Source organism: Trifolium pratense, linkage group LG6, assembly GCF_020283565.1.
Source record: "Trifolium pratense cultivar HEN17-A07 linkage group LG6, ARS_RC_1.1, whole genome shotgun sequence".
Taxonomy (NCBI): Eukaryota; Viridiplantae; Streptophyta; class Magnoliopsida; order Fabales; family Fabaceae; genus Trifolium; species Trifolium pratense.
The window spans coordinates 4,705,680-4,720,233 of record NC_060064.1 but is presented as its reverse complement, the minus strand read 5'-3'; the positions used below and the strand labels follow the sequence as shown (position 1 = coordinate 4,720,233).

The 14,554-nt window shown below is 33.9% G+C and overlaps 1 protein-coding gene and 1 long non-coding RNA gene across 4 annotated transcripts; both read right to left on the bottom strand.

Annotated features, from left to right (window-relative positions):
* Positions 1 to 893: 893 nt before the first annotated feature.
* On the bottom strand, positions 894 to 6,986 carry LOC123893107 (protein NETWORKED 3A). Of its 2 annotated transcripts, none has more exons than XM_045943027.1 (3): positions 6,879 to 6,986; positions 6,387 to 6,523; positions 894 to 1,901 (listed from the first exon to the last, which is right to left on the bottom strand). In XM_045943027.1, exons 2-3 carry the CDS (start codon positions 6,475 to 6,477, stop codon positions 1,093 to 1,095), a joined length of 900 nt encoding a protein of 299 aa, XP_045798983.1. In that variant the 5' UTR covers positions 6,478 to 6,523; positions 6,879 to 6,986; the 3' UTR covers positions 894 to 1,092. The 2 variants fall into 2 exon arrangements, with proteins under 2 accessions (XP_045798983.1, XP_045798984.1); XM_045943028.1 differs by having other exon boundaries at positions 6,744 to 6,881.
* Positions 6,987 to 9,619: 2,633 nt separating this feature from the next.
* On the bottom strand, positions 9,620 to 13,257 carry LOC123893281. 2 transcript variants are annotated; one of them, XR_006803398.1, is made up of 3 exons: positions 13,108 to 13,257; positions 9,990 to 12,073; positions 9,620 to 9,869 (listed from the first exon to the last, which is right to left on the bottom strand). It is a non-coding gene; the product is annotated as an uncharacterized LOC123893281 (long non-coding RNA). The 2 variants fall into 2 exon arrangements; XR_006803399.1 differs by having other exon boundaries at positions 9,990 to 12,051; positions 13,108 to 13,237.
* Positions 13,258 to 14,554: the final 1,297 nt, after the last annotated feature.

Genomic DNA, 14,554 nt, shown 5'->3' with positions numbered 1-14,554 from the left:
GGATACCAACGGCTACTTCTCTATGGCTTCTGTAACGTCTAAGACACCGGAATGATGAGCATTAACTGCACATCATGGCTCCTTAGCCGTTTTCCGGCAGCCACTTGATGGCCATTAATGCCATCAAGGGCCTTAGCCCAGCGCTGGGGGCTATATATATGCATTTCCACTTCATTTGCAAGGTACGCATTTTTTATAGCTAAGAAAACCTTACACACATACTGACTTGAGCGTCGGAGTGCCTGCAGGTACACAACCCCCCTCCGCTCCAACAGGGGTCTCAAACGCTCTCAACCACCGCAAACGCCGGCGAAGTCGCATCGTTCTGGTCAACACGATCAAAAAATATAAGGAAAATGCTAAATAGTGCCCCTAGGACACTGGTTAAGGAGTTAAATAAGGTATGAATGTAATGGAAATTGTAAAATATCCCACAGTTATACGCAATGAATCTCTACCATTTATTTAAGATCCAACGACTTATATTCAATACAGTGAGCATGTAGTTACTGCATGATATCCCAACCCTCAATCAACAGCTGTATTGTTACCCAAAAAAAAAAATCCGTTTGTTGAATAGAAATTTCAGTGCGTAAACATGGACCATAAAAGTGTACCAAAAAAAAAAAACATTGACCATAAAAGAACATGTTCACATCACATTGACGTAGCATGTAAGTAACATATAACATAAACAGAGTTACTTTTATCATTCTACTAATTACTCGCGCGCCCTATTTTTATACATCCGCAACTTAAGTAGCGAATGTGTAAAAATACAGCGTTTTGGAAAAAAAAAAACTCATCCGTTACTTAAGTCGCGGACAATGTTTAAATAACTAGTAAGGCGGCAAAAGTAACTCACAAACATAAACAAGGACAAGGACAATTAATTTGAGATGGCCTACAATACAATCACATGCATAAAGAATTAAAAAATTGTAACAATTGGGATACATATAATAATTAGTCACAAGTAAAAGGAACATGTAAAGAAAAAATACAATGAACATTCTAAGCACACAAACTATGAATCAAAAGACTATAAACTTAATTATTGTGTAAAAATATTTATAAGAATGTTATATATAACTAAGCTATTTGATGACCATGTAAACCACATCTAGAGAGTTCAACACTAGGCTGATTCCTTTGATTCCCATTAAACAATTTCACAGAAAATGCTCCAAGTTTGTTCAACTCAAATGGAAACTTCCATTTCTTAGTAGACTCTTTAGCAATAAAGCTTCTCATCATCACATTATCTTGCTTCAACAAATCTATTGCTAAACTCAATTGTTTAATCACATCTATCTTCTCTTCATCCTTAAGCTTGAGTTGTTCCTTATGTGCCTCATTTTCTTCCCTTAGTTTTTCTATTTCTTCCCTCAATTTCATTACTTCATCACAAATTGTATCTTTCTGCTTCAATTGCTCCTTATGAACCTTGTTCTCGTTGCTTACTCTCTTAATTTCGTCTCTCAACTTCATCACTTCTACGTTGACAGCCACGGATGAAACTTGTTCGTCTTTTGTGTAGCTATGAAATTTGGCCACCGGTTTTTCTTCATGCTCAGGATCATCAACTTCTGATTCCATAGACTCGTCTACGTCGAAATTCTCAGAATAGGTATCGTAACCGGTATCTGCAAAACTTATTAACTTCTCTATCTGATATTTGGCTGAAGCAAAAGGGGATACCCTTGACGCAATGGGGCTGATTCCGGTGTCTGGTTTGACTTGATCATACCGCTCGGCTAACGAGCGATGTGTCCGATAGAAATCTTCAACCATGCTAATAAGCTCGGGTCTTTTCTTGTAATACATCTCTGCACGTTTTGCAAAGGAATCTGCATCTTCTTCAATTAACTTTAACATCGCATTTGTCTTCTCATTTAGCTCTAGAATAATCATGAAGCAGAAAAACAAGGATTACATACCAAATATATAAAGCATGTTTGCATCATAAATTTATTTTGACTCATATGCGAGTGTTCTTGCAAAGAGAAAAAACTTGACTCTCAATGTCTTTTATAAGTGAAAGATTGACACAATTGATGTCAGTTACATTTTTATTTTCCGTTGTTTCAATTAAAATCACTATACACCACTTGTAGATTTCAACAAAAAAAAAAACTATACTACTCCGGCCTCTTTTGTAAGCAAATATTCTCATTTGCACACTTAATAAGAAGATACTTTTTTTCTTGATTTTATGTAAAATTTCTACTACAATTCCTAAAATGACCTTAAATTTGCATTGGAACTTTACAATCATTTTAAAAAGTAGCTTTAAAGTAACTTTACAATCATTAATGAGGGTAATTTTGGAAGAATAGCTTTAAATAAACTTGGTTTTTGTAACTTTTGCTTATATTTAAGGCAAAAAACTTTGTTGACTTTTGCTTATAAATAAGGCCGGAGGGAGTACACCACTTGTAAACTAACACACATTTCGAATTTTTTTTTAAACTACACCTGTCAAAACCGAAAAACACCATAACACCATACCTGAGAAAAAATTCACCGAAATGCCTTACTGCTTTGTTGTGAGTGGGACGCGCCATTGGCGTCTTAGTCTCCCAGGAGGAACGCGCCATTGGGAGGTCAGCGTCATTATGAAGGACGCGTCATCCCCAAGGTTGCGTCCTGAGTTGGTTTTTTTTTTTTTCCCTTTGCGTTTTTGAAGGAGAGGGGTAGGGTTTTGGAAGGGTTAAGGGTTAGAAGGGGTTTTGAGGGTTAATGGTTAGATGGAGTTTTGAGGGTTAGGGTTTAGGGTTTTTTTTTAAAAGAAATTATTGAAAAAAATTATATTAATTAATATAAACACACTACAACAATTTTAATTTTTTTTTTGACATTTTGTATTTTTAGGGTTTTAGGTTTTTGTTTTTTTTTATTATATATATTATGTTTCAACAAAACAAAAATTAGAAGTAAATAGAAAACAAAAGAATTTGAGGAAAAACCGTGCAATAATAATATATAATATTATTTTTTATAATACAATACAAAAATTGGTAATTAATTGGAATTTGGACAATTTCTACGATCATGGCCCGACACCCTACATAACGTACACTTATTCAAAGTTTCGGTCTCGTCCATTTCTGCCCTAATGCGCGTACTTTGCGGACGACCTCTCTTACATCTTTTCATTGCCGGGTCGGGGCAAAGTCGACGGCCATAATATTGGGGCCAATATGATTTGTCTTGAATTCCCGGGAAGGTGTTATTATATACACAAAATACACTTGCAGCTTTGTACATGTCATGTATATGAACTTGGTAAGCTTGTGCAGGGAGCATGCAGCAATAACATGCGAACAAGGCAAATGTAAAGTTTGAAATTCTCCACAATCACACCAGTTTTCACCCAACTTGAGCAGAAATTGACCCATTGATCGACCCTCGTTAGTTTCCATTACCCTGAAAGTTTGATTAAGTCGATCAAAATCAATGACTTGATGTGAGTTTGCCTTATGCATTGCTTCTTCAATTCGACATAAATAATATAAGTGGAATGAGACATACATCTTCGATGATTTTTTTTTAAATATGGTTTGCTCCAACCCATAAGTGATCACCCATCTTATGATATGTGGTTGTGGGTAGAAAAAAATGATTTATTATAAGTAAGATGAGAAATATATTAGAATTAATGAAGTAGTAGAGTAGTAGAAAAAAGTATTTAAGTGAAAGATGAGAAATATATTAGAATTAGTGAAGTAGTAGAGTAGTAGAAAAAAATTATTTAAGTGAAAGATGAGAAATGTAGTAGTTGTGTGATGAATGAATGATCATGAGTTTGATATTTATAGGGGTGGAGATTCATAAAAGTGTTAATGAGTTGGTTGAATTTTTATAAGTTTGATGAAAAATGGTAATAAACGACAGTGAGTTTATGAGTTGGTTGAATTTGTTGTTGAGAAGATAAATTTAATGAGAAGATAAATTCAACCAACTCATTAACACTTTTATGAATCTGCACCTATATAAATATCAAACCATTCATTCATCACACAACTACTACATTTCTCATCTTTCACTTAAATACTTTTTTTCTACTACTCTACTACTTCACTAATTCTAATATATTTCTCATCTTTCATTTAAATATTTTTTTTCTACTACTCTACTACTTCACTAATTTTAATATATTTCTCATCTCACTTATAATAAATCACATTTTTCTACCCACAACCACATATCATAAAATGGGTGATCACTTATGGGTTGGAGCAAACCACATTTCAAAAAAAATCACCGAAGATGTATATCTCATTCCACTTATATTATTTATGTCGGATTGAAGAAGAAATGCATAAGGCAAACTCACATCAAGTCATTGTTTTTGATCGACTTAATCAAACTTTCAGGGTAATGGAAACTGTTAATCACAACGAGGGTCGACCAATGGGTCAATTTTTGCTCAAGTTGGGTGAAAGCTGGTGTGATTGTGGAGAATTTCGAGCTTTACATTTGCCTTGTTCGCATGTTATTGCTGCATGCTCCCATGCTGCACAAGCTTACCAAGTTCATATACATGACGTGTACAAAGCTGCAAGTGTATTTTGTGTATATAATAACATCTTCCCGGGAATTCAAGACAAATCATATTGGCCCCAATATTATGGCCGTCGACTTTGCCCTGACCCAGCAATGAAAAAATGTAAGAGAGGTCTTCTGCAAAGTACGCGCATTAGGACAGAAATGGACGAGACCGAAACTTTGAATAAGTGTACGTTATGTAGGGTGTCGGGCCATGATCGTAGGAATTATCCAAATTCCAATTAATTACCAATTTTTGTATTGTATTATAAAAAATAATATTAAATATTATTATTGCACGGTTTTTCCTCAAAATCTTTTGTTTTCTATTTACTTCTAATTTTTGTTTTGTTGAAAAACAAGTAAAATAGAAACATAATATATATAATAAAAAAAAAACCTAAAACCCTAAAAATACAAAATGTTAAAAATAAATAAAATTGTTGTAGTGTGTTTATATTAATTAATATAATTTTTGTATAATTTTTTTCAATAATTTCTTTAAAAAAAAAAACCTAAACCCTAACCCTCAAAACCCCATCTAACCCTTAACCCTTAAAACCCCTTCTAACCCTTAACCCTTCCAAAACCCTACCCCTCTCCTTCAAAAACGCAAAGGAAAAAAATAAAAACCAACTCAGGACGCAGCCTTGAGGATGGCGCGTCCTTCATAAGGACGCTGACCTCCCAATGGCGCATCCCTCCTGGGACACTAAGACGCCAATGGCGCGTCCCACTCACAATAAAGCAGTAGGGCATTTTCGGTGAATTTTTTCTCAGGTAGAGTGTTATGGTGTTTAGATTCCACCATATATGAATTTTTTCTCAGTCAGATGTTAATATTAAGTTATGGACTTCTCCGCCTCCGCAAATAGCGCATGTGCTGGTTGCGGATGCAACGAGTGTCTTGAGGCAGCGTCCTCGTTAGTTTGTGTTGTTGTCTTTTTATTTTCCCCTTTATCAAAAAAAAAGATCCCACGTAAATTTAATAGGCCTCATAAATGTCAACTAGTGCCTTAAATTAAAGAGTGTACTAGTACTCCATGGATTAAAAACATGTTAGCTTTTAATCAATGTTGAATTTGTAAAATCAATTATTGCCACCTAGAACCAAACATATATTAAAGTCACAACTAAACCAAATAAAAGGTGTCTAACTACCAAACAAAAAGTGTCCAACGGCTAATTCCATAGACAAAAGTTAGAAAAGAAAAAGAACATCAAAACAACACTTAAACAAATCAGCATATTCATAACGGTAGGCAACCTTTTGAATGATTTTAGACAAGAATTCAACTTTTTCTATGAACACAATAATTTATCAGCAGATACAAACAAACAATTTATGAATATAGCCAACGGATCTATTTGGGACAAATCACTAAAGTGAAAAAAACAAAGACTAATTCTGATTCCTGTGCTTGGGAGAACTCACATTTGGGACATTTGTGGCCGATCAAACAAGATTAACCATATGTTTGGTTTCGCAGTCAAAATCACGGTAATCCTGGTTAATCTAACCGTAGATTTTGTAAAATCACAATGCATCACAATGATTCTAATATATTTACCGGGAAGCTAAACATGCTAAATTTGTGACACTTGTCCTATGAAAGAGTATTGGCGTAAATACTTTTTTTAAGACACTATCTAAATTGTCCGTCACTTGTTCTAAGAGTGTCATACGAGTGTCTGACACCGACACATGTTGGACACCTTAACACGCCTGATCATAGTAGTTCATAGCAACAAAACAACAACAATACAATTTTCATGGAATCAAAGCATACTTGAAAGCATACAGTGTATAAGTCATTAAAAGAAAGAAATGATACCAGAGAGAGTGGAGTGAAGCCATGGTGATCGTTTGGTATTAGTGGGACTATTATCAAGCCACCACCAATTTGACCGTTGATTCTTCCCCATCTTCTTTTTCACTCTTTCCTTTGCTAATTAACTCCAAGATTCGATTCTATATATCAAACAAATTGTATAATTAAACAAAACCATTGCAAAACCATAACTAACTACTATACATATAAAAAAAAACTAGCAGTAGCAAAGTCTGAAATATCACAAATGGTTTGAAACACTTGTAAGTAAGTTGTTATAACTTATAACAAGATAAGAATGAAAGAAAACAAGATAATCGGAATTGCCGTGAAGTAACAAAAGTTTGTTACAAAACGCACCGATTAAGTTGCATACAAAAACAGAACAAGGGGCATTGTTGACATTTCAAGATTATAGGAACTGAAACTTGTTTCAATTAGTGAAGAATTAGTGATAGCGTAAAAACAGAAAAGGAAGATGAAAATGTATCGTACTTGAGTGAGTGGGTGGTTTCTTGTTCTTGTTTGTATGCTCTGAAACGAAACGGTTAATGGTGGAGTAGCGTCCACTCAAGGGACTCAGAGGACGAGTTGCACCATATATAAATTCTTTTTTACGACTTTCTTGTGTATTCTTTTTGAATTTTTTGTCACGTTCTGCCACGTGTATACCACCTAGCCTCGGTTACGGGTCGGATTCAGATCCGAATTTCCACTATTTCAATTAATTAATCCAAATTGCCGGATGATTAGAATTTAGTTCAAAGTTTAGTTTACATTATGATTGTATAATAATTGTACTTCATTTAAGAATATTTTAAAAATAATTGCCAATGAGAATATGATTTTAAGAATATGATAATAATTCTATAATGTAACCCGTCTGGATATATGGGTAATGGGTTGGTGTTTGGGTTATGGATTTAGAAATGTGATGGAGCGTGTGCATAAATATAAAATATATTGATACAACGGTTAGAATCGCAATGTCACGCACTCACTGATATTTCTTCTTTGTCATCGTACTCATTTGTTTTCCAATCTTGTTCACACTTTACTCAATTATTGTACAATTTTTATTCCAACGTTCCTGTAGAGTAGTTTATGATATTGGTAACGAATAATTAAGAACAAAATCCACCCTCTATTTGCTCTTTGACGCTTATTTATTACATTGTTTGATGAAGCTCAATCATGGAAAGCGTTAATTTGATACTAAAAAGAACTAAAGAGTGTAATAAATATTAATAATAACAACTACTGTAATAAGAAGTTCAAGCAACAAAGTCACTAGGTTTGATCTAGGAGTGAGAGATTTGAGTAATACTTTATAGATTTTGGGTTTGATTCCCAGCTTATTATAACAAAAAAAAAATCAAACAATAAACAAACAACTATGTGCAAAGCGAAATCACAATTAAATTAAAACAAATAAAAAATAGAAAAATAAAAAATAGAGTAATTAGCATATCAAAAAATAAAAAATAGAAAATACTTCTTTCTAAATTAAAAAGTAATATATAGAGAAATTAGCATATCAAAAATGGTTATCCAATTCGCCAAAAGTTGACCTACGTTTAAAAGGGAGAGCAGCCTTTATCCACCGTCAATGAATGCTTGAGTTTAGCTCGGAAAAGGGGTGCGGAAATTAGAGGTTCAAGTTGATTCCTCTGTGGTGGTGGTGGATGGTAAGCAACTTGAGAATGTAGGAAGTGCTAAAAGTTGGAGCATTATGAATATGATTAGAAGATTAATGCAATTTGATTTTGGAGTTCGACTTAAGCACATATATCGCACATATATTCTTGCAAATTTAGGATTATTTCTTTAGAATGACGATTTTAGGGGTGTCTATCTCTTATTATTCCACTTAATTGCTTTGTAATTTTCTTTTTTAGATTTCGACCAGTTGTATTTCATTAAAAAAAATACTATTTTCTGCATTTTAAACATGATTTTAAGATACAAACAGTTGGAAAATGAACACATTCATTGTAGATATAATGTGTTAAAGATGAATTAATAAGATTGGAAATGAAAATGATAAACACACAAGTCTTGTGAGACTTAGAAATATTGAAGTGTGAATTGAAAAAAGTGGGAAAAATTCCCACATTGAAAAGGTGATACTCTTTATTAGTGTTTATATATCCTAAGATAACCGTTTTGTAAACGGATGACCATGCACTACCCTTAACCATCACACACACGTGCTGCAACGGTCCATCCGGCTCGGACTTGGTGATGTTCTATTTTTTAGTCACAAAAAAAATTAAAATGCGCGCCCTTCATCTCTTTCTAGAATTCTGAAAATAAATCCAAATTCTCTCTTTTACCTCTTTTCTCTTAATCTCAAAAAATTATTTTCTTTTCTTAGTTTCATAAATATGAAGTGGTATTGCAGTTTCACTATAGATCGATATCGAAGTATCAATACAGTTGATCTGGATCTTGAAATCTTCGTGGTTGATTGTACACATACAGACAAACAACGGGAAGACTTGATGAATTATTCAATATTAAAAGCAAAACTGAGTATTTACACAAAGTAGATAATGTTGTTTGTGGTGCAGCGAAGGTTAGTAGCTATTATTTTCTTGAAGAATTTACTTTTGTATAAATGATGATTTTCAACAATAGCAAGGCTCCAGCATGCGCATGTTTCTCATAAGATGCAAATGCGTAGAGCCGTGTATAACTCATAGTGTATACTTTATTTGGTCATAAGTAAGTTTTACTATATAGTTTGTATTGTAGTTTATAGTGTCAATTAGAGGAATCCTCTTACCTTCTGCATCATAGATTCATAGAACCCTTTGCATGTGATCACGGCGGCAAAGTGTTACCCCACTCCACCTCAATTCAAGGTTGTCGTTTTCTTCAAATGTTTCCTTTGATGCAGACAACAGTGAAAATCAATTTCCCAGATGTTTTATTTCTAATGTAACTTCTACTTTCATTTTATATATACGTGTCGCTTATGCCGGTTGTTCATGTCTCAGTTTCATACATGACAATGGTATTGGAAATGGAACAAAATTTTACTTTGTTACAATTTTGATCATTTGATGTGCAGATGCATTGATGATTGGATGGTGCTACTTTTCACTTTAAGGCTTTTTATGCAAGCAACTAGTAATAATAAGTTAATAACTAATTCAAATTTGCTTATCACTCCGTGGAAGCAAATAATAAGATCTACACTGAAAATTGCTAAGGCAATTAAAATAGAAATGTTAAGCTAAAATGAAAGAGAAATTTTTCTGGTTACAAAGTGAAAGAGAGATTACAAAACCACAAATTTATTTTATTTTATTTTTGGTCATACTCATCACACAAGAGCCAAATAGAACAATGGACATGGCAAGTAATTAGGCAGCATGTAGTGAACCTTCAGCTTTACTGGTTTAAAAAGGGCCTGGACCTGGTGGTGGTGGACCTCCGAAGCAATCTCGTACCAACCAGCAACAGCATAAGCAGTAGAAGCTGCAATAATTAAGAACAACAACATAATACTCCAAAGAACTTTCTTTTTTCAAAAAGAATATGAAGTTTTTTTTTTTCTTGACAACCAAAAAGAAAATGAAGTTGGTTTTGATAACTTACCATGAAGATATGAGGCTGCATAAGCCATTACCAAATCCGCCAAAAAAGCCCCCCGGTCCTGGTGGACCCCAACCAGGTCCGCCAGGTCCAGGACCCCAACCAGGTCCACCGAAGCCTGGAGGCCCACCAAAACCAGGTCCAGGTCCGCCAAACCCTCCTGGTCCTCCGGGCCCTCCGGGCCCTCCTGGTCCGCCAGGTCCCATTAGTTAAAGGGAGTGGAGGAAGAATAAGGTTACAATGAATTAAGAGGCTAAAGGGTATTGAAATTTGAGATGGGAAACGTATTTGTTTTGCTCCGTGGTGTATCACTATGATATGATGAGAGCACAATGCTACAAAATTGGGTCTTCATATATAAGGGGATGCAACATTCAACAAATTTTCTAGTTGAGTGAGATGAGAATGAAATCGAAAACTGATAGTCAAATCCTGCATGGTCAGCTACCTTTCAAACCTACGAATCAAATAAAATAATATACTATACTAATTACCCTTTCAAATGGCTCTGTCCTATATGGATATATCATTACCATTATTAAAGCATACATAATATATTGAATTTTGGTAAATTAATAGAATCTATCTATTCCAACTTCAGCACCAAACAAACATCCGGATCCTCGGACAATGTGTTGAGTTCAAACTTTATGAATACAAAATATGTTTGGTAATGGAAAACCGATCAAAAGCGGTTGGCCAGATTAATTACCCGGTAAATATTAGCTGTTTTTTTTTTGGACAGTGACAAACATTAGTCATCAACTAAATTAGTAAATTAGTCATCAACATTAGTTAGAATTAATCATATGATTAAAAATATCTTTAGTGCTAGGCAAATAACTTCAACGGTCAGTCAAATGAGACAGTAGACTAACTGTTGAATCAAAAGAGCTACCTCTTCATAGTTAATAATAATGATCACGAGGAAGTGACTCTGTTTCACCAACCTCATATAATCTAACAAAAATAAAAATTTGTAACATATTTGAAATTGAATCATTGTTCACACCAACTTAAGAATTCTCAATTTACATAGCTAATTAAAAATTGGTCAAACCCCAAATAAAAAGTGGAAGTGAAGGGATCAGCAAATACAAGTATGAGGTCATGGAAGAGATCAAATATACACAAACTATAAAATGAAATTGTATGAGATATGTGAAAACTGAAAGGTATGTTTACATCAAATCAAAGTGGTTACATACCTACATAGAGAGCAAGTGAGTAACTAATAACAAACTACTAACTACCTATTAACTAATCACATATCAAATACAATTTGAAAAAGAGTACAGCATTGAAAAAGAAGTAACGAACACACCCACGAGTACAGCATTGAAAAAGAATTTGAAGTGAAGCCCAAATACGAGTGACGAGTGAACAATAATTTGGATCATCTATCCATTCTGGTAGTATTGTAAAAGGCCATTTAAGTGAGATATGAGATAAACTCATATATTAAGCCAGGCTAAAAATTTTACTCCAATAATCATAATAGACAATCTTGTCCAAAATTCCTTACCACATTACAATCTATCAACAAAGGAATCATAGAGTTAACCTGGTCACTACATCTCCCACAGTTAGCATTAGTTGTCATGCCCCTTCTAAGTTCTAATTCATTCTTCATTGTAAGAAGTTAATTGTTGCCTAATCCTTTCAGGCCCCTTCCAGTTCCAAATCGAATAAGCATCACCAAAACCAACTTTTACAGACAAGGAATTTATAGTATGATTTAAAGGAGAATAAGCCATCATTGGTTAAGAACTAACCTGGGAAATCAACATGAGCAATAGCTAGAGGTTTAATGCTAGGCAAGCTATCTGATTGTAAATTTGAGAACAGAACATATCGCCAATAATACCACGAGCAGGGTTGAGATCTTCTCAATTTAATGGACACTTCCATTAGGAGAGAGATAGACACTAAACTAAATTGTTATTTTATTTCATTTGTCCATGTCTCTCCAAATGAAAGTATCCACTAAATGGAAAGGATATCAACTCACATGAGAAGAAGACATTCCAGAAGCAGTGGCCATTTGGACCAATAACATCTTTTTCTGTCCAGGCAGAAATGAAAATCTATTAAAGAAGAAATAATACCCATTAGTACAAGGAGTGCCAATAGAGGATAGAAATACAGGAGAAGCAAACAGCAATACAAAAATTTAACATCATTGATAAGTATAAGATGCATCAGTGCCAACTAGACCATTAAACCATTGCATGCCTCAAGAGAATTGAACCTAAGACACCTAGAATGCATTCAAACAAGTTTTCAAAAGAAAGTGGTTTTTTTTTTTAGTCAAGTCTCTCCGATATAGTCTCTAATAAGTAGTAAAATATATGATATCCGACAATTTTGTCTCTAAAGCGAATTTAATAAGTGGGTGTACCAGGGTTAGAACACCGACCCCTGCATATTTACATTACATGCAAAAGAGAGTGAAAATTAATATCCGCATGTTATCAAACTATGTTCATAGCTCTCCAAAACAGAGAAGCTTTACATCTAGGGTCATTAGCATTAGTTTTACAATTAGTGTATGTGTATGTGATCAACTATCACTATTTGAATGTACCTTCAATTTAATCTCTTAACTATTACAATATCTCCACTCTAGTCTCTAAACAATATAAATATGAAATCCGTCAATTTTGTCACTAAAGTATATGAAAATTGATATTCCATCTTAACAGCAAGATTAAATTGACAGATTTTATCCTAAAAGTGTTAACAAGCCTTTCAAAATTCAAATTATTTTCAGATTGCATATATTGAAACTAAAGAAATCAAACACACACAGAATCAAAGAGCCATGCATAGCAATGTGTAATTATCTCAAATGTGATTAAATCATGAAATTAGAATACACATATAATCAAAGAAAACACATATAATCAAACATGAAGATGAAGAGCCTTCAGATTAGCATATAGGCACATTCTACACCGCCGTAACAACCCGTGTCAAATTCACGGTGCGCAAAATGTTGTCACAGCTTATGCCAATAATGCTTTCATCATCAGCTACTTTCTTCAATTAAAAACACAGAACAAATACCAAAAACTCTATTCGATCAAAATCGGAGATGAATTTTATGATAACTACTTACACAATTTGCGGGTATCGTAACGAAATCGAAGCAGAATAGGGTTTTACAAAGCTTGAGTCACTGACATGAAAAGCGCGTTAAAAAACATCAAGTTCGGTAACAGAAGAAGAAAACGTTCGCTGCGACGTCGTATGAGTGTGGTCACGCATCGGCCCATCTGTTGGCCCAAAATTATTATATAGCCCACTGACTGACCGATGATTTCTCTCTAGGCCTCACGTGTATTTTTATACTCTCAAATATTTCAATTTTGCTCTTGATAAAAACATCGGTTCGCAGAAACTGAAAGTTTTTTCTAGTTCAAATTTAAGGAAAATTCGGTTAACAGAAACCGAAATTTTTTTTCAAGGCAAAAAAATTTTGATTCGTAGCAACCGAAATTTTTATTGAAGGGCAAAAAAGTAAAATTCATGAGGGAAAAAGAATCATTGGGTGCCTAAAGAGAAAACATTCATACCACCATCCCGGTCTCTATGGATCAAGAATATTTGTTTTTGTCAAGTAGTTGACACCATAAAAATTAAATAAGTGAGATGTCCCGAATTACATTAATATTAAAAAATTTCATTTTAAAATAATTTTACATTATCTTTAAATTTAAATAGCAGATATAAAATATATTTTTTTATTCAAAAAAAAAAAATAGCACATATGTATTCCGCTAAATTAGTCACTATAGTTTTAATGAAATTTATCTTTATCTAACAAAAGCCTGCATTGTTTTACAATAGTTTTAAATTCAGTTGAATCTCTCGGTTTCTCACTAATGACATTTACCACTTGCATACATTCTAATTCTATTACCGCTCTTGCTATTTTTCGGGGGGATGGGGGGGGGGGGGGGGGGGGGGTTTTCCTTCAAAGATTAAGCTTTCACAAAGGTTCCATGAGCTCCTCTGATGCACATGCCCATTCCAAATTGTTGCTCTTCATTGAACAACGAAGCATCAACCTTACGCTTGAATTCGCCATCCACCGGAGGCTTCCATCCGACTCGTGTGTTGATTGCAGCTGGACTCGCATTCTCTTGCATGGCATTTGTCTCGCGTCACCGTAACAAGTACTTCGTTGCTGCATTTATCGAGAGGTGCACTGATTGACAAGAAGAAATGAAAGTTTGAGTTTACAACATGACTAATTGCTTCAAAAAAAAAACCATGACTAATTTTTTTTTGTTACAACAACATGACTAATTCATGATCAGGTAATAAGAATTAAAAACTAAAATGTTACACTCTCTCAAAATAATCAAATAAACACGGCGTTTTACACGAACATGTATAACCTTGTAAGATAAAAAAACCAAATTACTAACATATATCAATGAGACAATACCACTGTCAAAAAAAAATCAATGAGACAATGACTCACTGAGATTACAAACTAATAGGAATTTTTTTTTTTTGGTGAATATTTTAAAGGAATACTAGTACTAGGATCAATTTAC

Excerpts from the sequence above, each read along its gene's own strand:
- LOC123893107 (XM_045943027.1), bottom strand. The coding sequence starts at position 6,477 with ATGGGGAAGAATCAACGGTCAAATTGGTGGTGGCTTGATAATAGTCCC. Across the intron at positions 1,902-6,386 it reads GCTTCACTCCACTCTCTCTG|AGCTAAATGAGAAGACAAAT; the intron begins GTATCATTTCTT and ends TGATTATTCTAG.